The sequence below is a fragment of the Xiphias gladius genome, chromosome 16, assembly GCF_016859285.1.
Source record: "Xiphias gladius isolate SHS-SW01 ecotype Sanya breed wild chromosome 16, ASM1685928v1, whole genome shotgun sequence".
In the NCBI taxonomy this organism is placed as follows: Eukaryota; Metazoa; Chordata; class Actinopteri; order Istiophoriformes; family Xiphiidae; genus Xiphias; species Xiphias gladius.
This window is the reverse complement of record NC_053415.1, coordinates 28,062,750-28,087,421: the sequence shown is the minus strand read 5'-3', so window position 1 is coordinate 28,087,421 and position 24,672 is coordinate 28,062,750. Positions and strand designations below refer to the sequence as shown.

Sequence of the window (24,672 nt, the reverse complement as noted above, 5' to 3'; positions counted from 1 at the left end):
ATAAACGGTATATGTTTTTAACTGTATTCTGTGAAAGTTGTCTTGTGTTGCCTTTGTCCTCTTGTACGTCGGTTTTGTCTGCTGTCACATCATCTGAAGTTGTTCTTGAATTAGGTGTTAAAAAAATAATTATTAAGGATTTTTCCATTTTTTTATTTTCTCTGTATTTTTACATTTATCTTTTTAGTTTTCTACGTATTGAGTGTGTGTGTAACATTAGATAAATGTCAACAAGTAATGTCAAACCTTTGCTGCCTTAGAAACGGTTCTGCTCGAAAAAGGTAAAATTCAGTTGGAAGAGGATGGGATGTTTGAGATTCCCACCTTGAGGAATACAACCAGAGTCATGAGGGAAGTTGAAGAGGAACAGGAGATTATCAAACTGAAGAAGATTCCATCAGTTCCACCTAAAGAGGCTGAAGAAGAGGAAAAACCTCAGAAGGTGACCAAGACCACTGTGTTCGAAGTTGAGGACATGGTGCATAAGGAAGAAACTATAGAGATGTCATTCGTCACCAGGAGAACTGTGGGGGAGAGGAAGCCTCGAGAGAAAGCAGATGTGGTGAAAAAGCCAGAAGTTATTAAACCTAAAGAAAAGGAACAAACAGAGGTTCTTAAAGATGCATGGACCCGCCTGAAACCCATCCCAAAAGATGAGAAACCAGGAGATAAGATTTCTCTCAAGAAATCTCCCAAGGCACCAAAGGAAGAGGAGCCTGCCCCACCAAGTGCAGCCTTGAAGAAAGTGAAAAAATTGTCTTCAGATGAAGTGGAAGCAGAAGTAGTCAAACTAAAACCATTTGAGAAGCCTGATAAAGCTGCGGAGGAGCCAGAGAAAGATAAAATGGAGAGACCAGAAAGAGACTCTGTACCTTTCCAGAAAGGAGAGAGGATCCCCAGAGAGGTAGAAACCAAAGAACCCGCCAAAAAAACAGAGAAAGCACCTTCAGAGGTAAAGGAGCCACTAGCCAAGGTGTCAAAGCCATTAGATAAAAAGAAAACTCCAGAGAAAGAGCCAGAGGAGGTCAAAACACCCACCAAGGGGAAGAAAATCCCAACACAGGAACAGGAGATAGAAAGCGTTAAGCTGAAACCCTTTTCCAGGCCTTCCAAAGAGGATGCTGAACCTGAGAAGAAACCAGCAGAGGAGAAAGCAAGGAAACCAACTGATGACCTGCACCGTCGTCGCACAAGTCCAGATGAAAAGCCAAAAGAACGAGAACCAGAGGTTAGACCGAAGAAACCTGAGATCCCAGAAGCTCTAGAGAAGAAGCCAGGGAAGCCAAAAGAGTTAGTGGCAGTTCCAGCAGAGAAGAAGGTGTCTCCTGTGCCAGCTTCTGTTAAGAAACCTGAGAAGGTTCCTGAGGAACCCAAACCTCTGCAGCTGAAGAAGGGTGTCACACCCAAGGCCAAAGAAGAGAAAGAAGAAGTTGCTCTGAAGCCAGTGGAGCAGCTCAAGAAGGTTGAGCTGAAGAGAACACCAACTCCTAAGGCTGAGATGCTTAAAGATGCAGAGGCAGTCCCTGTTGAGAGGAAGCTGAGTGTTGATAAACTCAAAAAGGTTCCTAAAACTGTTTCACCAAAAGACACTATTGAAGCTGTGACTCTTAAAAAGGTCCCAAAGAAGTTGGAAGAGGAGAAGGCTGCAGAACCAGCAAAACCGGGTAAAGGGAAGCTTCCCCTGGTGAAGGAGGTCTCTCCTAGAGCTGTGCAGATGAAGAAGGTTGGGACCCAGCTGGAGGAGGAGGTATTTGAAGAGGAGTTTGAAGCTGAGGAAGAGGCCAAGCAGGAGGAAGAAGAGGCCTGGGGCTGGGAGCTGGTCCCTCGTGAGAGTTACGGCTCCGAGGACTGGGAAGGTGAAAGAGAAGAAGGTGCTCTGGAAGTTCCAGGGGTGACCAGGAGAGGTGAGATGGTGGCGGCCCCAACTCATTGGGGATGACCGAGAAAAACCCTCCCTTCATGCCCTGAATAATCTCTACCCATTCCCACCATCATGCCTCCATCTAAATCATCTTTACCCCACCATATCTTAAGTGTTAGGCGATTTGCGCCACGTCTTTCTTGTATTTATTTTAATGATCATTTTGTTTGTCAAACTGTCTGATCATATTCATTGCTTTCTTTAATTTCTGTCATGTCATTTGTGTGTCTGCCATTTCAATATTACACCATTCTCATCAGTCCAACATGTGTTCTCCCTACTCATACCATCTTTACATTTCTGTTATTCCATTTCTTCACGGTTTGAAAGCTACATCAGTGTAAAATTTAAATAATGCATTTTTATCATTCCGTTTTTTTGTCTGCCTTCATTTCAATGTCATTATTTCATAAATTTACCATCACAGTCACTTCATATTTCCCTATCCATTCAAGTTGACATTACATACAATATCTCCCAGCCATGGCATGTTAATAGAGACATTGACATACGATTACATTGTGTGCAGCAAATTTATTTTCATTGTTTCTGAACAGAGGGAAAACCAGTAGAGGAAGCAGGAAGAGGTAGAGGTAGAGGGCTGAAACGTAAGTCTATTGTCTTACTAAATCTTTGAACTGTGCCTCTGAATTCTCAGCAAAAAAATCCCATTACGTTCTTCATCCTGTACGGTGATGGCACAGAATCCTTTTTGCAATTTAAATCTATATTGACTGTTTTCAATCTGTATATTAGCCAAGAAGACCCCATCCCCGGGAGAAGGCAGGGGCCGCGGCTTGAGGCCTGGCGGAAGAGGTACCCCACCACCGGAGGAACCTTTCGGAGGATTCAAGCTCAAAGCTGTCCCTCTGAAGTTCATCAAGAAGCTTAAGGACATCGTGCTGAAGGAAGCCGAGTCTATTGGCTCGTCTGCTGTGTTTGAGTGCGAGGTCTCGCCCTCCACTGCCACCACTTCATGGATGAAAGATGACAGCAATCTGCGTGAGAGCCCCAAGCACAAGTTCACTTCTGACGGCAAAGATCGCAAGTTGAACATTATTGATGTCCAGCTGTCCGACACTGGTGAATATACCTGTGTGGCCAAAAATGCTGGCAAGGAAATACTATGCACAGCCAAGCTCATTGTTGAAGGTATTCTTTTTTTCTACTTTAAAAATCTCGGCAAAATTACTTGGTTTCCTGAGGACCAAAAATAATAACTCTCATAATCCTATTAAAGCACTAGCCAATGTCAAATTTCCCTTTTCCTTTTTATCTCCTCACAGAGCTACCTGTCAAATGGATCAAAGAACTGGAGGAGGAGACTTCAGCTTTTAAGGGTCAGCCTCTGTACATGACCTGTGAGCTGAACAAAGAGAGAGATGTGATATGGAAGAAGAATGGCGAGATCCTGCAGAAAAAGGCCAACAAGATTCAGATCAATGTCATTGGCATGCAACACGCTGTGACCATCCAGAACTCCCTAGAGGAGGATGCTGGTTCCTACTCATGTGAAGTGGCTGGCCAGGAGGATATCAAGACTACAACAAAGGTCAAAGTAACTGGTAAGAAAAAGAGGTCATTGTACACATCCCTCAATACAGTAACTAAACATCAATAGTGGTTTTTTCCAAGGAATGGACCTGAATGTAGGGTAGGAATGGCAGTCGTAGTACCTAAGGACACCATGTTTAGCGCTTTTTTTTTTTAACATTAACTTAAGACAAGTCGTTCAGAAAAAAATCATTTTTATTTCTTTTTAATGACATTCAACTATATCTTTAGATTGTTCTGAACAACACATGCACATATACATTTTGGTGTGCGGTTCAAAACTGTTGTCACCAGATGTCCTGCTGCTAAATTCAGATATCCACATATTCATGGCTTGGACACTGCGTGTACAGATTTTGAAGAACTTTGGAATTCTCTCCATAAACTTTACTTCAAACATCAAACATTACTTCAAATCTTTGAAAACCAGCTTAAATCAGATAAACTAATCTAAGATTAAGCCTATTTTGGCTCTTCTGCCCTGGTTCCGATTACATTTTAGTAATATTTAGTATATTAATTAATGGTTTCCATTGTGTCTGTAATGGTACAAGGCAATGTTTAACTCCTACAGAAATCATCAAAGATTGGATTGTGAGACCGCTGAAAGATCAGCATGTGAAACCGAAGGCTGCTGCTACATTTAAATGCGAGCTATTCAAGGACACCCCCAACTGGAAGTGGCTCAAAGGAGAGAATGAGGTCACTCCTTCTGACAAGATTGAGATCAAGAAGGATGGAAAGGAGCTGACACTCACTATCAAGAACTGTCAACCTGATGACGTAGCAGAATATGCCATGGAGGTGGAAGGACGCATCTACACTGCCAAGCTAACACTAGGAGGTTTATCTGTCTGCCTACTTACCTTTCTTTTAACTTGAGCCACTCAAATACTTTACCTGTCTTTCTGTCATTTGGTTCTATCAGTTAGTTTATGAGTACTAATATAACCTCTTTCTCAGAGCGGGAGGCTCAGATCCTGAAGCCCTTGGTCAGCATTGAGGTGGTTGAGAAGGAAGATGCCATATTTGAGACAGAGATCTCTGAGGAGGATATTCCAGGGGAATGGAAGCTCAAAGGAGAGGTTTTGACCAGATCCCCGGTAAGACTAGACGGACTTGTTTTTGTTAAGTGCCACTTAAGACTTGATGCATGCATTTATACATTTGCATGTTAATTTTAAATATTTTTATGTATAAATGTATTGTAATGTATTCATCAGATGTGCGACATCCAAATGGAGGGTGCAGTTCGAAGGCTCAAACTGAAAAATTGCCAGCTGGATCAGGCCGGAGAAGTGTCCTACCAGGCTCTGAATGCCATAACCACTGCAATGCTCAATGTCAAAGGTAAGATGTATTCCTGGTATCCAAGATCGGAATTAAAGTGTACCATGGTTTTAGGATATTAGTTGTAAAAATAAAGGCATAAGGTCCGTGGGAAATAAAATAAAGCATAATGGCATCTGAGAGCGGACCTTAGATCTTTATTTAATAGGTCTGAGGAGGTAAATTCATTATTTGCACTTCTCTTGGACACTTTATGCAGCCCGGGAAGACAAACAGGAATTTTGACATGGGATCCCAACTATTTCTGGTGGTCACAATGAAAATGGTGTCCTGTATTTGTTGTTCTCTTTGTTTTACAGTCTTTTTCAGTGGATATATAATCCTGTCTGGTGTCAGATTTGAGATAAGTGTGAAAATGTGTGTGGCAATGTCACCCTACAGTACATTTGTACTGTCTGTGGTTAAATGTTTTATGTTAAACCGAAGTAAAGTGGCCAGTTTATTATTTACACCAACACCGTGTTCATGAATCAGTCACTCTACCAGACATGAAATCCCATTGCCTTAGTTTTACCAAAAATAATAGAGTTTAGTAACTCTTTGATTTAATGTTAGAATGGCAGCAAATGGTTGCTTTTCCCCAGCACTCACAAACTGAAGGTAACTAATGAAGACTTGAAATGTAGAAAAAGAACGGCTTGGAGAATGAACATTCTCATAAAACTGTACCCGGAATTTGATGCCAACTGACCAAGATGGTGGACTGGTCCTTCCCTGTGAAAAAACTGTTGGCGAATGCGTCAAACATGAAGAAGCCATGTTACCAGCAAGATGACATTCCTTGGTGACGGCATTTTAGCGTTCATCACATGAAGTCCTCCATGGCTATGCTTCTTAAACAATCCCGGGAATGCAAAGTGATGCCATTTTGCTTAGATGACCTGGACAACCTGAAGATGTCTCCAACAGGTTTTCTGGAGGATAAGATGGGGTGAGCTGTGTATACCATCAGCGAACTGGTGAACGTTTTCACAAATACCCAATACCCCCTCATATCTCTGTGGTATGATTCTATAAACTTCTGGAGCCGTAGAGGGTTACAACCCACTACAGCATACAAGGGTGTACTTGGTAAACTGGCCACCGGCTGTAGACTGTTGGGCTGTTGTTGTGTTTTGTTGTGTTGTTGATGTACAATACCTGTGTCACCTTTTAACCCAGAAATCGAAATGGACTTTGTTGTCCCGCTGAAGGATGTTTCTGTGCCTGAAAAGAAACAGGCTAAGTTTGAATGCACCATCACGAAGGATGTCTCTAAGGTCATGTGGTATAGAGGGGCTGACATCATCAGCCCAGACCAAAAGTATGACATCATCGATGATGGAAAGAAACACATGCTTATCATAAACTGCTGTGAGTTTGATGACGAGGATGATTATACAATTGAGGTTTTGGGCAAAACTTCAAAAGCTAGACTCAAAGTGGAGGGTAAGTGCTGGACTGCCATTACTGGACATAACTAACAGAACATATATTATTATTCATTGAGTTGGTTGCTAACTCATATGAATATGCTTTATCAATACAACTATAGGTATCAGGCTCAAATTTATCTCACCGATAAAGGACCAAACTGTAAAGGAAGGCAAAACAGCTCGGTTCGAGCTGGAACTCTCTCATGAGAACATCCCCGTCACCTGGTACAAGAACGACGTTAAAATTCATCCGAGCAGAACAGTGGTCACTCATGTGGACGGAAAAAAATACGTGCTAGAAATAAGGGAAGTGACTCTAGATGATACGTGCCAGATTAAGGCTGAGGCCAAAGGAATTCCTTCCATGGCCAACCTGACGGTCATAGGTAAACCAGGAGTAAAATATGTCTTCTTTCTGTCCTCCTCATGCTGTGTCTCCTCTTCTTCGTCCCCACAACCATTTCTACAATTTGTCCATGTTTGTGTCATTGCAAGTTCCACTAAACAACCTTATTTTGTATTTGTAAGACAAGTCTGTGTTCTGTGCCGTAAGAAATTGTTTTTCTATGTCGTGCATTTGTGTTCCTTCGTCTTTTTTGTCTGTGTTGTTCTTTGTTTACCTTGTACCATATACTACATGTGTTGTATATGTGCAATAGAGAGTCACCCAAAAATGTCCCCATTCCAGAGGGAGATGCGTACTTCACGGTTAAGCTGCAGGACTATACTGCAGTGGAGAGAGACGAGGTGGTTCTAGATTGTGAGCTCAACAAAGACGTCAATGTCATGTGGTACCACAATGAGGCTGAGATCAAGGCCTCTAAGATGGTGGCCATTAAGGCTGTGGACAAACGCAGAACCCTTGTCATCAAGCGAGTTGGGGACAAAGACAAAGGACAGTACGTATGTGACTGTGGAACAGACAAGACAACTGCAACACTGCACATTGAAGGTAAAGAGTTTGTTTAAGATTTTTGATTCTCACCTCTATTGAGGCAACTCCTCCCTTCTTGATGCACCTCTTTAGCTTAGCCTTCACCAGCACAGCCCCCTAACTACACTTCATGGCCCATCACTCGTTTTTTTTTTTTTGTTTGGTTTTTTTTTTGCAGTTTTTGTGCTCAAAGCACTTTTTTGCTCGACACTTCTTAAGTACCATTGTCAACACCTGTATGTGGTGTCTCTCATCATTCCACCCTTCCGAAAATGGCAGAAACACACTATAAACGTTTCCAGAGAAAGGCTGTCATGGAAGCTATAATCTATTCTACCGTGATTGTCACCTTAATATTGCAGGGTCTCTTATTGTTCTGCGTTATTGTCTGTGTGTCACTTCAGAAAGTCTTCATGGTTCCCATAAGAGAGCTAACAATTTTAGGGAAATAAATCCCCTTATTGTTCCTCAGTACTGTTTGATGAACTGTGGCAACTCCCTTATCTAATCAGTCCGTATAGAACCAAACGGCTCATCAGAAGTTTCCTTTTGCAACCAGATTATTTGACTTGGTATTGTAGCCGTCTAGCTTCAGTACCAATATGCTGGCCCATAGACAGTCTTGCAAATCTGGATCATCACAGTGTTTTTTACTACAACTGTTGGAGCCAACATTGAGAGCCATTTGGTTATTTCAGATTTAATGAAAATTGCTACAGCACAATAAACGAGATTTCTATGTAGGCCCTTAACTTAAGGTTTCTTTGTAATGCCAAAGCAGAGGCTCAAATTATGAGCCAAATATGTCTTGGCAACTCAATCTGTTTGTTTGTTGTCTTTTCTATATTTTTGTATGTGTGTGTATACATGTGTGTATATATATATATAAATGTGTGTGTGTATTATGTACTGTGTATGTGTCTTTATGTTAATTTTGTTGATTATTTAAATGTCTGAACACCTTCAGTAAGAATTTTGTCCCCTCTCTTAAACGTCAGCTCGCCACATCAAGGTGGTTCGACCGATGTATGGCGCTGAAGTGTTTGACGGAGAGACCGCACGATTTGAAGTAGAGCTTAGTGAGGATGATGTCCATGGCCAGTGGAAACTGAACGGAGAGGTCCTCAGCCCATCCGCTGTATGTCTCATTAAAATACATCTCATCAGCTTTTCTTTTACCCGTGGTTTGATTCACTTTCATTTTACTTAATCTGGATGTGGATTTCGTTAAGAATCCCAAGTATTGAAAATTTTCACATATCCAACCTGTCAGGATAAGATATGGAGATATGAGAATGTTGATTTCTCATTCGCTAACAAATGACAGTGAATTGACCACTCTTTCGATGATCACTTTTCCTTGAGTCTTCATGTTTTTGCTGAAATGCTGAAGTTTTTCGGCCATCTGCAGGACATTGAGATTGTGGAGGATGGTGCCAAACACACTCTGGTCTTGTACAACTGCAAACTGCCTCAGACAGGCGAGGTGGTGTTTACCGCTGCCAACGCCAAGTGTTCTGCAAACCTGAAAGTGAAGGGTGAGCGTTCACTTCCTCAAACTACCTTCTTGTGCAGAATCTTTACACATTTTCCAAGCAAAGCACCGCGCTAATGGTTTTCTTCATGACAATGAAAAGCTTGAGCGGGTATTCTTTTTGCTTAACGTTTTATTTTTAAAAGTTATTCTTCTTCCACTTTACTGAAAGTTTTTCTCGTCTCCCTACTTTTTGGGTGCTGCAAATCAAAATGAACCCAAACTTATTTTGATGAATAAAATGTAATAGTAAGCTGGATTCTATGAATGATGGGGTTACCAAGAACATCTTTTTTTGTTATGCTGAAATTTCTTTTTGCACCATTGAGCCTACGTGTATTTTTATTATGTTTTTCTGAGTGTGGCAAGTCACATCCATCTGATTTTCATTAACTTACCCAAACACAACTGATCCGAAGTTTTTATTCCTGAGCACTCAATCTTCACCTTGATATTAACTCTATCTATCTGATTCAACAGAACTCCCAATCTCATTCATTACACCTCTGGCTGATGTATACGTGTACGAAAAGGATGAGGCAAAGTTTGAACTGGAAATTTCTAGAGAGCCCAAAAGCTTCCGTTGGCTAAAGGGATCTCAGGAGTTGTCAAGCGATGACAAGTATGAACTCCTGGTAGAGGGAAAGAGGCACACTCTTATTGTAAAATCTGCCAAATATGAAGACGAAGCCAAATACATGTTTGAGGCTGAAGATAAGAGGACATCTGGAAAGTTGATTATTAAAGGTAAACAGAGTCAGACCATTTCAGTTTCATTACACAGAAATGGTGTGATGTGTACATGAGGGCATACCTAAGTATGAGCAAAACCTTGCCTTTCGTGTCGGCTGTAAATGGTGTGAGTGTTTGCCAAAAGCCTTTCAATGACAAAACCTCTCAACGAGACTAAATGGCTGGTTTGGTCGAGGCCTCTTAGTTCCAGTGTTGGGATATGTTAATGCTCCAGCATACAATATTTAAAACAACATCTCCATAAAGGAAGTTGTTTGGTGTAGAAGACCTTGAGAGACCTGCACAGAGCCATGTCATCAACCCTATCCAGCATCTTTGAATGAACTGGAACATAGACTGAGAGCCAGATCTTATTACCCAACATCAGTGTTGGAACCTCACTAATGCTCTTGTGTCTGAATGGGAGTAAATCCCTGCAGCAGGTTCAATCCATTCCTAATTACATTGTGACCACCTCACGTTCTTCTGACGCCACCATCAGGCCAAATTTTTTACTTGGATGCAAGAAAAATTTAAACTTAACATGCAGATTGTCATGAAATGTCCCGACCCCATTTTTGCTCCCCATTAGATTTTACTGACCCCATTTCCTGTAGCATCACCCCCAAGGCATATTTTTCGTTTTTACGGTTGCTAAGGCTAGCTAAATCATCAGAATGTTGTTTTTTCTGTCCCGACACTTTCATATTGGGGCTGTGACGAACACTGCAGCCTCTAGGGGATACTAGCAGGACTTTGGACTGGTCATAAAATGCCTGTTTACTATTTTGTGAATTGTGTCCAATTCAAAGGCGTTTGGCTGATATTCATTCCGTACGTTTGAATAAGTCGAGCACAGAAACAGTGACCAGTTAAAGTGCCGATCTTACATTTTGATCACAGAGAGTGTAAGGCACTTTTTAGGCATGGCCTTTTGGACTTATCATCCCCATTATAATCTTAATCTTTTGGTGTTTTCCCAACTTTGTTACAACTTTATGTTTAATTCTCTCTCTGTATAAATAAGTCTCTCTGTATATATATATGTATATGCAATTTCTTTTTGTCAGGTATTCGCCTCGAATTTATCAAGCCAATTAAAGACGTGACTGTTAAGGAACGAGAAACTGCAGAGTTCAGCGTTGAACTCTCTCACGAAAAAATCCCGGTGGTCTGGTACAAAAATGACATCCGTCTGCACCCCAGCAAGATGGTGCACATGTCGGAGGACGGAAAAGTCCACACACTGGCCTTCAAGGAGGTCACCATCGACGACACCTCCATGATCAAAGTCGAGGCCATGGGCAAGACGTCAGAGGCCATGCTCACTGTGCTCGGTTAGTGTCGTTTTCTAGAAGGATGCAGCAGAAAAGCGTCAGAGGCAGGATTGTAGAAATGATCAGGTCATGATCTAAGTTCCCAGAAACAATACCGAAGACATACACTCAGAATTGATGACTTTTATATATAAACTAGCCGCTTATCAGTAAATGCCAAACAAATCCCAGAAGTTTACAAGTGATTCACTGTGTCCGTTCTAAAATCCTGTTCAAATAAGAGAAACATCCAGACACATCTAAAAGTCCTTTTAATTGTGGCTTTAAAGGAAAAGTCTGCCCTTAAAGTGAATTTCCTTTTTTTTATGTTAGTTAAGTTAAGTTAGTTTTGGATACTTACCAATGTAAATTGAGGTACCATAGTAATACCCTGGTGATTTATTTTTAGGGTAAACATCCCCTTTTAATTTACATCCCAAACTATCATTATCTGTTCTCTACAGGCACTGAGAAAGTTTACATATCTGCATTATAGTCAGCAGGACAATTGCTTACCTGGTTGTGTGTGGTTTTAACTGGTTTTTAACCATTACTCTTAACTGGTTATTACTGGTGTCGTCTTGCAGAAGGCGACCTGTACTTCACATTCAAGCTCCAGAACTACACCGCCGTTGAGAAGGACGAGGTGATTTTGTCCTGTGAGCTGAGCAAAGCTGCCGGCGAGGTCCGGTGGTTCAAAGATGGTAACGAAATCTTTCCATCCAAGAACATTCTCTTCCAATCGGACGGCAAGAAGCGCATGTTGGTCATCAAGAAGGCAGCGAAGAGCAACATGGGAGCGTACACCTGCGATTGTGGCACCGACAAAACCACAGCCGACCTGAACATCGAAGGTAAAACCTGCGGTGATCCGGCCCCTCCCCCAGACCTCGGTCACGACTGCAGAATCAGGCCCCGTTGACCGCCATTCATCGAAACCCCGCCTGTGTCTGGGCCGCTGTTCATCTCCCGTTCATCCTTCATTACTGTGTACTGCAGTCTCACTGTGAATGTTTGTAATGTTGGTCATTTATTATCATAACACCTGAGGATAATCCAGCCCTACACATCTTCATGTGATCATTATAACTGTATATGGAAACACTTCTATGACCTCTGAAGAAGCAATGGAGACATAATTATAATTCTCATGTTAATGTCTCCTATCTCAGTTGTCCATATTAGCGTTTATATACATGTTATAATATTCAGATAGACATTTGTGCATTTGTAATTGAATTGTTTTTATTTCTTTGTGTTTTATTCATATTTATATTTTACAAGAGATAATGTATATTTATGGTGGAATTTTCAGCCATTTTGCAGGGCTAGATTTCTATTTTTAACTCTTAAAATACAACAAAACTGAAGCAAAACCAAGCACACATAACGTAAAAGCAAGTTTTTGTAAAACTTTGTTAATATGCGTCTTGATAATATTAATAACACATTTATAAAATTTCCTCTGTAGTTATTTTGTGTAAACTTTAACTTTTTTTAAAATTAAAATAGACCAAATTCAAAAATAACAAAAAAAAACAAGCAGGAACAACATAAAAACAAGCGTAGGATTAAGAGCTCAACCTTTCTGTAAATGTGTTTGTATATTTTTACAAAATCTAAAAGTTTATACTTTAAGTCCAATTTACACAAAAAGAGCTCTTATAAATCTTGATAATCACACCTTTATTAACTTTTATAATATAATAATATAATGTTTTTGTGTGCAGTTTTACTTTTTTAATGTCGGTAACTATTCTTTTGTGAATTTAATCTAATCATAACACCAGATGAAACGTTTGAACTGTTGATTTTCCGCTGCTTTATAAGCTTAGTGTGCTAGTTACTACTGCTACCTCCAACCAAAAGAAGAAGAAATTATGCTGATGATAAAGTTCTCATGTTAATGTCTCCTATCTCAGTTGTCCATATTAGCGTTTATATACATGTTATAATATTCAGATAGACATTTGTGCATTTGTAATTGAATTGTTTTTATTTCTTTGTGTTTTATTCATATTTATATTTTACAAGAGATAATGTATATTTATGGTGGAATTTTCAGCCATTTTGCAGGGCTAGATTTCTATTTTTAACTCTTAAAATACAACAAAACTGAAGCAAAACCAAGCACACATAACGTAAAAGCAAGTTTTTGTAAAACTTTGTTAATATCGTCTTGATAATATTAATAACACATTTATAAAATTTCCTCTGTAGTTATTTTGTGTAAACTTTAACTTTTTTTAAAATTAAAATAGACCAAATTCAAAAATAACAAAAAAAAACAAGCAGGAACAACATAAAAACAAGCGTAGGATTAAGAGCTCAACCTTTCTGTAAATGTGTTTGTATATTTTTACAAAATCTAAAAGTTTATACTTTAAGTCCAATTTACACAAAAAGAGCTCTTATAAATCTTGATAATCACACCTTTATTAACTTTTATAATATAATAATATAATGTTTTTGTGTGCAGTTTTACTTTTTTAATGTCGGTAACTATTCTTTTGTGAATTTAATCTAATCATAACACCAGATGAAACGTTTGAACTGTTGATTTTCCGCTGCTTTATAAGCTTAGTGTGCTAGTTACTACTGCTACCTCCAACCAAAAGAAGAAGAAATTATGCTGATGATAAAGTTCTCATGTTAATTGAAGATTCACGGTTTCAAATGTTTGCACTTTTTGTTGATTTTAACAGCTAACAAGAAAAACATTTGGACCCAGGCTCTTTGCCAGGATCGTCAATCTGATTAAAATAGTTCATAAATGTCCTCGTAAGCAGGAATAATTCAATTATAAAGACATTCATGGAATATCTGTTCTTAGCGTAGAGATGTTTTATAGGGTTGGGTTATTGTCAGGAGTTATTTCAACGTGTTCTGCTTTTGCGCAAACTGTAAGTCGCTCTGAATGAGAGCGTCAGCTACTGGCCCAAACTGTCACGTCCTCATGTCCACTGTATGTCCTCCGTCGATCATCGTAAACAGATTTGTCTGTTTCACTGTATACAACACCATGAAACTGTTTTCGCCTGATGTTCTCCGGGTTCTCAGAGATTTCCGTCAGCTTCACCTTCTGCTTGGTTTCCTCTAACGTCTTTTTAAACCTCCACAGAGCGCGACATCAAGGTTGTTCGTCCACTGTACAGCGTGGAGGTCACAGAGACAGAGACGGCCATGTTTGAGACGGAGATTTCTGAGGAGGAGCTTCACGCCACCTGGAAACTGAAGGGAGAGACACTCCAGCCGTCTGCTGTAAGATTAAACACTGATGACACCTTACTTTTCATTTGAACCAGAACAAAAGCCGGCGAAGGAAAAAAAACGCCACTTCTTCTCAGAGCAGTTTTCCTTTTGCTTCATTAATGCTGAATTTAGCTACAGTATGTTCATTTAAATTCAATACGACTTTTTTCATCACAATCTGGGACTTTGGGAGCTGATTAGTATGAGCGCAGTCTCTTGTCACCTCGTCTCAAAAGTTTCTTTGAACGGTGAATGTTTGTTCTCAGGAGGTGGAGATCAAGGAGGAGGGACCTCGACACATGTTGATCCTCTTTAACTGCAGAATGGACATGGCCGGAGGTGTCGACTTCTCGGCAGCGAATGCCAGATCCTCAGCTCAGCTCAGGGTCAAAGGTGACAGAAATAACACTGACAGAGATCACAGACACTCTTTAAAAACATGTTTTGGTGGTCAGCTATTAATCCCCTGGAACTCCTCTTCTTGACAGTTTGTCTCTGGATCCGAGTACATTTACACGCACACTGTCATCTAATTGACTGAATTTGGTGTCGTTTCATGAAGTAAATTGCATGTTGTTAAAAACATGAGACGAGGACCTTCTTCATCCTGATTGGTTGGCTGAGGGGGAGGAAAAAAGAGGGTGATGTTACTTGGTTACTCTGGGCTCACATCTTTATCAGCTTTTTGAGGCTCTCAAGTCAACCCCAGAAAGCTGGCGGTGGTGGCCCCATTCAGACCGGTTACCGTTGATTTCTGGGTAAAAACTGACTTTTTGTGCATTAAAACAATAATGAGGAACATAAAGGAGGAAGGATGAAAAAGGAAAAAGAGAAAAGTAGATGAAAAACCCAACACACTTTCAATATCTTCAGTAAAAAACTATTCATCATAAGATTTTCTGACAAAAATATTCACTGAAAATACTTACTCAGATATTTCTGAGTAAAATAGTTGGTGTCATTTAATATCGAATTAATAATGGTACAGGTTGTTTCTCAAAAGGATTTGACTAAGATTTACCACATTCCAGTTTAAGGCCTTTTCATGAGAGTTGCTGTAACCCTGTCCTAAGCACTACCTTCAAGAAATAGTTTGACATTGAGTAAAGTCCTCTTTGACTTTTTGTATGAAATCTCTTTGTTTTATAGCAAATTGAGCTACACTTCTGTAGCTCATTTCCGATCCGTTTGATAACAGATACTTTGTTTCTGTACATCACTGCTTTTAATTGCTGCACACAGCACGCCGTCTGATCTTTAGTGAATTTTATCAGAAGGAATCCGTAACATTGCCTCTGCAGCTTCACAGACTTCAGAGGAGAAGAGAACAAAACAAAATAGAACAAGTAGTTTTCCTGTTTGTCTATAAAAACAAAGTCAATGGCAAATGAAATCCATTATTAACGATTCATTTCATTTTAATTGTCAGTAAATATCAGAATTTATATACATCCAGAAGTTAGTTTCACACTACAGAGACGAGAGCTGCTCCGACAAAAACAGAGCCAGAGCGTAAAGATAGCAGAGTGAGAGGAGAGCCGCCAGGGAGACGCTCCGCTCAAGCTTCTGGTGGACATCAGGGGAACCCCAGTTACCAAGCTGAGATACAGTACAGCCGGTTGAACTCCATCATGAGTGGTCACAGACGTTTTATCTTATCAAACAAAGATCAAGTGAGTTTGTTGAGAAGGTTACAGCAAATCTGAGTCGTTTGTTACGACAAAAAACTTATCTGAAGCGTCCAGGGCACACCCAAAAAAAACCTGATGTGGAAAATATATTCTGGTTAAACTGTTACCCAACGTTACCTGCCGTTTGATAAATTCCCTGCCGACTTAGAACTTTAGACACTTAACCTACTGGAAATTAATATATTGTACACGCAACAAAACCTCCATCTTAACTAGTCATTCATTCGTGCGCTTGTTTTTTATGCAACTACAATAAAACCCAGCAAATTTTGTCAGATAATTCCACTTGAAATAGGTGAAATTATCTCAGCTACTGACTCAGGAACACAAAGTTCTAGTAATGACATAGTTTTGCATGTTTCTTGCTTCAGGTTAAATAAAAAAAATAAGCTCAGTAGAAAAAACAAATTCAACCAACCAGTTTTCACATTTCACATTTAATCAGAATAGGCAGAAAACCTGAGTCTGGGCTCTAATTTAGGCTTCAAAACAAATTGTGAAAGTGTCAAAGGCCTATTGTGAACCACAAAGTGCATTTTCTACATAAAGGAGCTAAAAATGCCCCTCTAGGCTGTACGACTTTAAAAACTGAACTTTCAAAAGGTTAAATCACTTGTTCAGGGAGAGATTGTTTTGCAGTATATGTAACTTTTAATGAATTTTTGGATTTTTTTTTTAAAATTTTGTGTTAAAAATCAAGACCTGACAGCTCCCTGTCAGTCTGCAGAGATAATTATGGCAGAGCAGATAATAATTGTAAACTCTTCACACTGGCAGCTCGCTGCCACCAGCACTAGATGGCCCTTAACTGGCTGTTAAGAGTCTTGAATTCAGGCATGTGAAGAAGCCTGTTGTAAATAGTTGATGCGGCTTGCTAATCCAATCTGACATCCTGGATCTGAGTTTGGCCCGCGTTACCAAAACCCCCAGAACACCGGTTACATGTCAGCGTTACGACGCAGGCAGCGGATGAAGTATCGTGTCGGCATTTTCTGCAGTTTGACGTTGGGTAACTCCTGTGAGGAGCTCCACATTCTCCAGGAAAATTGTTGGCTGGTGACTGACAGGAGCAGATTGGCCTCCCCTGATGGGTTTTGCAGAGGTGGGCTCTCAGCCAATCAGGCCCCTTGGTTATTTTAGAAGTCATATGCCTTATCTAGAGCAGGTTTGCAGTGATTGGCAGGGGGTAGGACGCAACCCCATGTCTCACTGGTTTCTGCCGGCCATATACATCTGATGGCAGGTCGTATGCTAATGAGCTTGGCCCCCAATGCCAAGTCTCAGGGTGGCTGGCTTCAGTTGTCCTGAGGGCTTCCAGCGGCCTGCCTTCAGCTCAACCACACCATGAGGATTAGCCACTGAGGATTAGCCGTTTCTCTCTGGGGATTTTTTGGATCTATTGACCTGTTTTTCGGGGGGGGGGCTAACCATGTCTTCTCCCCAATCCAAAGCCCGAGTGATCGGCCTGATGAGGCCTCTGAAGGATATCACCGTGACCGCTGGGGAGACCGCCACCTTTGAGTGCGAGCTGTCATACGAAGGCATCGCTGTCGAGTGGTTCCTGGGGGGTACAAAGCTGGAACCAAGTGACAGAGTAAGTCCCAACACACCTGACACCTGAGTCCTCACAATGTCTCTATGCCACAAATAGGGATTCACTTCCTGAAACACAAGACCTGTTGATATTCTGTTACAAAGTCACCACAGATATTCCATGTATCCAGGTTCTCCTGTGGTTCTGATCCAGAGCCCGCGCTGGTGTTTTCCTTTTCCCTTTTGTACACAATGTTCAGCTCTCTTTGCACTACGCTGCTCCAGCCTCATATAAGGGCCTGCTGTTGGAGGCTCAGGATACCGGCTGAGCATTCGATCCTGGTTTTGAGATAACACAGGCAGTGAGGCTTTTCTGCCCTGCAAGCGTTTCTGCAGAGTTATTTTTAACAGCTGCAGGAGCTTGAGGCGCAGGGCAGGTGGCAACAGGAGCGATTTGACAGCTTCAGTTTTAAAATCACACGATGTGGCGTACAGGTTTTTGGTTGTGTTGAGATCTTTGCCGTTTTCACGCTGAAATAAGAGTTGGAAAGAGCTCGGTGTGAGTCCAGCCCCTGAAATGAGACCCAGTCATAACGCAGGATTACTTTTAATTATCGGATGTAACCCGAGAACTCTGAGGTTTCCAAAGCCACATGATCTCTCTCTGGGTTGTGCAAGAGTGATGTGATACATGTTAGATGGTCAACATGGGTGGAGATTCACACGCTACGTCAACTGTTTGATAGCTGTCATTTCATTTTTGCTTGTTTTCTCTATATATAAGATTCAGATTGAGCAAATAAATGTTTACTCCTATTAATTTATAAACATATTTAACAGTGTTACAGGGTCTTTAAATTCGATAGTACGTACAAGAACTATTTCCTGAAATCTGAGTTGTTTTGTTTTCTGGTTGTTTAAAGGCTTTTCTTTACATCAAATATTTATTGGCTGGTTTTCTTTGGTTACAAAACAAAATCAAGGTTGCATTGGCAGGGATTGATTTAAACTAAGATGAGTGTTAATCAGGCTTCAGTTAAACTAGTCTTTGAATGATTAAACCAGTTTTTTATTTGGTAAACTCAAACAGAAGAATTAAAGTACTTAAAAAACAAAGTCAATATCAATGTAACCAACACGTAATAAATTATTACTGGGAAAACAATGGTTACATGTTGTTACATTTGAAAAACTAAACAAAAAAGTGAAACAACAAAATGTATTTTGTAAGCACCTTACTTAGAACATGAACATGTTTAAAAGTTTAAAACAATAGAAATGAAAAACATCCAGTTTAGGAGAAGGCTAAAGTAAGAGTTAAAGCTTGAATATGGATCTCACTTACTATAAAACTAGATTTAAAGTTTCAGGGCGTTAATACTACATAGTCAACAAAAGCAATGATACACAGAATTTTGTGTAGCTACGGATTTAGTTGGAGAATGTGGAGAACATCAGATGAATATTACTGTTTTGGTGGTTAATGAGATTAATGAGATGTTGTAAAATAAAATGACCAGTGAACAGACCCCCAAGAGATCAATAAGAGAGCTCAGCCTGTCACCCCCCCAACACCCACATAGACAAACTCCTCCCAACTGTTGAGAAACGGACTGCTCAAGCTCCTCAGCAACGTTAGAGCTTATCTGATTTTAGATTTGACTTTGACTCAAATATGAGCTTTGAAAATAAAACAGGAAGGGTGTATTCCGTCTGTCTGCAGACCTGAAGAAACTTGCCTTTATTGCCTTTAATTTAATCGCTTTTAATCACAATTTATTTTCTACACCCAGTAGCAAAACAATAAAAAGGCAGTTTAGTAGCTGGTTAAAAGTTGAGCTTCTCAGCTATTTTATAGTCCAAACATTGACCTCTCATTACAAAACAAGAAATATTTGACCTTTATCGAACACTTAAAATGCATTAAAAGTCTATTCCCTGTTAGTGTAGATCAGAAACCAGTTAAGATTATATTTGAAATTAATTGTTGTAATTACAAGTAATTGTTGTAGTTTTTTATTCTAATAACAAATAAGGAACGGTAGAGGTGACAACTTTAACATCAGATATACCATACGTTTAATTCCTCTCCAGTGAGTTATGTAGCTTTGGGCTCAGACAGCTCAGTGTTATATACAGTCATGGATGTGTGGTAAAATCAGACCTCAGGTGTCAGAGGTCACACAGTTTAAATCGGGGCAAGGAAAGCAGCTGTTTGTATTCGTTTTAGCTGTCAGGGACGCTGTGTGTGCTGGAGACCTGAGAACCCAGTCCAACCTTGTGTCTTCTTAACCTCAAACACCCCATTTAGGGATGATAAAACCCACCGATAACTGTTGATCGTATGCTGCAGACCTGGCAGTTACGCTTCAGGGAAGTAGTCCCCAAACAGCTTACTCTGTGTCCTTTGAATACCACAGACGATGATCAGGGATGACAAAACATCATCAAAATTCTGGTTCACCTCCAAGTGCAGCTGCTTGGAACAGCTATAAACACTTTTGATTTCCGATGTGGTCGAACGACTCGTCAAACAAACTAGTTCTGATCAAGCAGAACCTGACCCAGAAAGGACAGGAAGATTAAATTACCCCTGTAGGAGGTAAGAAACATCATAAGTAGGGTTAAGTAGAGTTAGAAGTTAAACTTCTTGACTGACTGTAGAAACTAAAAGGCAACATTCAGGGAAGGTAAACCCTTCACCTTTCTGAATCTGGTGAACCTGTCAGGCTGTGTTAAGGGAAGCTAATGCAACGCTTTTCTGACTCTGCAAACCGGCCAGATGGAGTTATGGGAAGGTAAAACCAGTAACTTTTCTGTGTCTTCTGAACCTGGCAGACTGAGTTCAGGAAAATAAAACCCTGTGAGACCTGAGAAGCAGTTATCACAGAAACCCGCATGCCTGTTGACACTGTTTAACCTGACAGGTGGTGTTCAAAGAAGCTAAAACACCCTCTAACTTACCGACTGTGTTCAACTTGACACGCATAGTTCATGGAAGGTAAAAAACCCTCATCCATTCTGACTCTGTAGACTTGACAGTTGTTGTCCAAGGAAAGCAAACCCCAGCAGACAGACTTTGTTAATCCTGATAGACTGTGTCCAGGGAAGTCAAAATCCTCAATGTGGTCTGTAATGTTAAACCCATTTATTAACTGACTCTGTTGAACCTGACAGGTGGTGTTGAAGGCGGAAGGTAAAGTCCACAGCCTGACTCTGCGAGACGTCCAGCAGAATGAAGCTGGGCAGGTCAAACTCACCGCCAAAGACTTCCAGACTGAGGCCAGCCTCATCGTCAGAGGTAAAAGAACATCTGTTGATTCTGCTGGACTCTACCGATGATGTCTACTTGTAGTTCAGTCTGAGAGTTAGCTCCAATCATTGTATAGATCTAGAATTTGTGGTTTAGATATAAAAAGTGCGATTTAAGTTAATTTTAATTATCTTTAGGTAAATGCGAAACACAGATTATATTACCTGCATCAGTTTTGATGGTTTCTAAACTTTAACCTTTTTCAAAGTGTATTCTGTATTCCCACTACAGTTTAATGAAAATACCCCAGTACTCTCCAATGAAGACTTTAGTTTGTACATGTGCAGTCTGTAATACTGACGGTGGTTTAGGCTAAGTAAGTTACCTGTGGACAGCAGGACTTAAAGCATGGATGTGGATCTGATTTTTACACCAGAACAGATGACAGGCCCAACAGCTAAACACCAAGAGTCTGTTAATATTGGCAGGTTTTTTATCTACAGAGCTGAGGAAGAATCATTTTGATGCTGGTCTAGTTTACTGAACAACTGTCCTGTGTGTTTTGTGTGGCTTCAGAGCCGCCAGTGGAGTTCACAAAGCCTCTGGAGGACCAGACGGTGGAGGAGGAAGCCACCGCCACACTGGAGTGTGAAGTTTCCAGAGAGAACGCTGAGGTGCGATGGTTCAGGGACGGACAGGAGCTCAGAAAGACCAAGAAGTATGAGATGATTGTCGACGGCCGCAAGAGAGCGCTGGTCATCCACGACTGCACTCTGGACGACTCGAGGACATACACTTGTGATGCTAAAGACTTCAAAACCTCCTGCTTCCTCAGCGTTGAACGTGAGTACAGCTGTGAGATGAAAATTAGACATTTTTAGAAGTTATTAGGCCTCAAAGGACCAGTTATAAGACTTAAGAAACCCCATGAGTATCACAGGACCCCTCGTTACGTAAAACGGTCCTCTCAAAAATGTTAAGATAGAAAAATACCCTTTATAGAACATTAGCGCCCATTTATAAGACTAAGGACACCACTTTAAAAAGCTAAACAAATGACTCGGTTTAGTTAAGGAAGAGTCCACGATCCCTTAGTTGGCTTGAGGGACCCCCCTTAAAAACTTACATGCCCACTATGTAAGATGAGGATCTTTATAAGACTAAAGACAGACGACATAGGAGACCTGTCATAGAACTAAGGACCTCTAAGAAAGCCTGATTACAATTAGACATGAATCATAAGTCTTAATAAGTCTTTGTTTGTGTTGACAGCTCCACATGTCGAGTTCACGAAGCCGCTCCATGATGTCGAGGTCAGAGAGAAGGAATCCGCCAGATTTGAATGTGAAGTCTCCAGAGAGAACGTCAAAGTGAGCACACCTGCTTTGTCTGTCTGTCCAGACAAAGAGCGAATAAAGGTAACATTTTAAATTATTTTTCAGTTTCTGAGATCTCCTCTCCCTTGCTGTCTTGCAGGTCCGCTGGTTTAAGGATGGAAGTGAAATCAGAAAGGGGAAGAAGTACGAAATTATCGCTCAAGGTCGCCAACACATTCTCATCGTGCACAAGTCCGTGTTTGACGATGAGGCTGAATACGAATGTGACGCAAAGACTTCCAAATCTTCCGGCATGCTCACTGTCGTCGGTAAGAATGAAGAATCAAATAGCATTTCTTCATATGAATTAATCCAAACCAGAGCTCTTTCCTTCATATGCGTATAACTGACTTCTGAGCTTGATTTGATTGTTGATTATTTGACACAAGTCCGGATTCTGCAGTTCTTCGAATCTGGAACTGTTTTCAGAGCAATAATTTCTTAAGCCCAAAAGTTCAGCTAATTCACATTCATCTTGATCATGACCAGGACTTTTTAGGTTGGGCCCTGTAGATAAACTCATTTTAAGATACATCTGAATCCTTTTCGAAGAGGTATGATCGTAAATGTTGACGTAATCTGGAATTTTAGATAAGCGTGGATACACTATGGAGAAGCCATCAGGATCTGTTGATGTTATAACGATTCAATTTTAATAACAATAAAAATACTGAAATATCTATTGTACCTATATCAATGCACTTTAAAAGAGCAAATCCAGATTTAGTTTGAGATAAAAAAAGAAATTAAATGTATGAATTAAATGTCTGCCAGAGGGAGTATGGCCATCCATCGAACTATAACTTAAATTTACCCACGTTATTAAAACTGTCTAGAAATAGAATATGAATATGAATAACTGAATTAATTTGGAAGAAAAATTACGGAAAGTCAGATGCATCAGTGAGTGAATAAATGTAATAAATAAACATACACGTCTGTGGACCCCTCAGCTTGAGATCTGACTTTGTTTCACCGCTGCATCTGTGTCCCTCATTGTAGAGGAGGAGGCGAGGTTCACCAAGAACCTGTCCAACGTGGAGGGAACAGAGACGGACAGCGTGAAACTGATCTGCGAGGTCTCCAAACCCGGTGCTGATGTTACCTGGTACAAAGGAGACGAGGAGCTGCCGGAGGGCGGCCGCTATGACCACATCGTCGACGGGAAGAGGAGGATCCTCCTCATCCAGGACCTGAAGATGACCGACGCTGGAGAGTACAACTGCAGGCTGAGCCCCAGCATCAAAACCTCCGCAAATCTCAGGATTAATGGTATGGAAAGAAAAAAACACATATTTGATGGTGATTCCTTTCTGATCATTTCTCTGAACTCCACAGCATCTAAGTATATAAACATTTCACAAGTGGTTTATAATACACATCCATAAGTATAATAATATAGAATATGTCCTCATAGGAGAAGTTAGAACAAATAACTGTACGTTAATAAACACTTAAAAATGCCCTTATTGTTGCTGACAGCTATATTATACTGTGTTATAAACCATTTATTAAATGTCTGTATACTAATAAATGCTGAAAAGCGGGACTTAAAGTAAAACGTTGCCATTATTTTTCTGTGTACCAAACAAAGTCATTTATAGATCGATTATTAATTGTTCTAATTCTAAAACAAATCGGATCCATTTGGATTGTGTTAATCATCCAACTGGTGATGAAGCAAACTCAAGCGACGGTCGTATTTTAATCAGAGAAGTTTGATCAGCACATGAAACCCACTGACCTGTGAGCTCTCACGGTACGTTCTGTGTCGCAGAGCTGGCCGCTGAGTTCACCTCTAGGCCTCGGGGCCAGGAGGTGGTGGAGGGCGAGAAGGCGCAGTTCACCTGCTCCGTCTCCAAGGACACCTTCGAGGTCAAATGGCTGAAGGGTGACAAGGAGCTGGAGACAGGAGACAAATACCAGATGGTCAGCGATGGCAAGCGACGAACTCTGGTCATCAAGGACTGCGAGCTCAAAGACGAGGGCGGATACGTGGTGTTGATCGGACCGACCAGAGCCAGTGCCGACCTCACAGTGCTCGGTGAGAAAAACATCAGCTGAGAAGAGCAACATAGTTTTCAGTCAGAACCTTCAAATGTCTGCGATTACAAATGAATGATTATTAATCAGGAACCAGAAGGACGATTGTGTGGAAGCATTTTAGCGCTAGTAACAGAAAAGAATAGATGGAATGTTGGGAATGACAAAAATCTAAATAGTAATTTAAAGGTATGACTAAAACAAGTCGACATTTTGAGTAAATTACAACATAGTAAATTTCAACTTATACTAACTCAAAATTATGAGTTCCTATCTCATAATTTGAAGTCTTAGTCTTGGAGGCAGTAAGGTTTTCATAAATTTGAGATCTGTGAGTTGTTGCAGTAAGTAAGTGAATGCAGTATGTGTATCATTAGATATTTTTTATCTTCCTCTTTTTTTGTTGGATTTTTTTTCCTCTTTTAGGTTTAATTTTTGATTAAGTTTTGCCACAGCGCAGTTTATTTTTGTTTATTTAGTTAGTTCACATTCTAGTTTAATTTTTTGCTTTCTTGCTAACTAATTTTGTATTTGATATTTTATTTACATAAAGTTTTATTATTATTAAATTAACACTTGACACTTAACTAACAAAAAACAAAAACTTAACCTCAAAGAAACTCTCAACATTTTTTAATTTTTTTATTTTTTGTCTATTTTTTGTTGAAATATATATTTCAAGTTTGATACTCAGGTTTCAGTTTAAAAAAATCTCTCTGTTGTTGGAATTTCACCAGAAAATAAAATAAATTTTATCCATAATTTTTT

The 24,672-nt window shown here is 40.2% G+C and overlaps 1 protein-coding gene across 1 annotated transcript in view; it reads left to right on the top strand.

Moving 5' to 3' along the window:
- Positions 1-24,672, top strand: part of ttn.2 (titin, tandem duplicate 2) — a 247,977-nt gene that overhangs the window by 114,172 nt on the left and 109,133 nt on the right. The window contains exons 76-98 of the mRNA XM_040148607.1: positions 2,479-2,529; positions 2,678-3,073; positions 3,208-3,486; positions 4,050-4,319; positions 4,439-4,578; positions 4,699-4,825; positions 5,987-6,253; positions 6,360-6,626; positions 6,929-7,192; positions 8,173-8,312; positions 8,586-8,712; positions 9,189-9,455; positions 10,511-10,777; positions 11,344-11,610; positions 13,878-14,017; positions 14,275-14,401; positions 17,151-17,293; positions 20,410-20,533; positions 21,062-21,328; positions 21,758-21,855; positions 21,962-22,130; positions 22,864-23,133; positions 23,639-23,905. Of these exons, the coding sequence (XP_040004541.1) occupies positions 2,479-2,529; positions 2,678-3,073; positions 3,208-3,486; positions 4,050-4,319; positions 4,439-4,578; positions 4,699-4,825; positions 5,987-6,253; positions 6,360-6,626; positions 6,929-7,192; positions 8,173-8,312; positions 8,586-8,712; positions 9,189-9,455; positions 10,511-10,777; positions 11,344-11,610; positions 13,878-14,017; positions 14,275-14,401; positions 17,151-17,293; positions 20,410-20,533; positions 21,062-21,328; positions 21,758-21,855; positions 21,962-22,130; positions 22,864-23,133; positions 23,639-23,905 (4,734 nt within the window). The remainder of the gene's footprint in view (positions 1-2,478; positions 2,530-2,677; positions 3,074-3,207; positions 3,487-4,049; positions 4,320-4,438; positions 4,579-4,698; positions 4,826-5,986; positions 6,254-6,359; positions 6,627-6,928; positions 7,193-8,172; positions 8,313-8,585; positions 8,713-9,188; positions 9,456-10,510; positions 10,778-11,343; positions 11,611-13,877; positions 14,018-14,274; positions 14,402-17,150; positions 17,294-20,409; positions 20,534-21,061; positions 21,329-21,757; positions 21,856-21,961; positions 22,131-22,863; positions 23,134-23,638; positions 23,906-24,672) is intronic.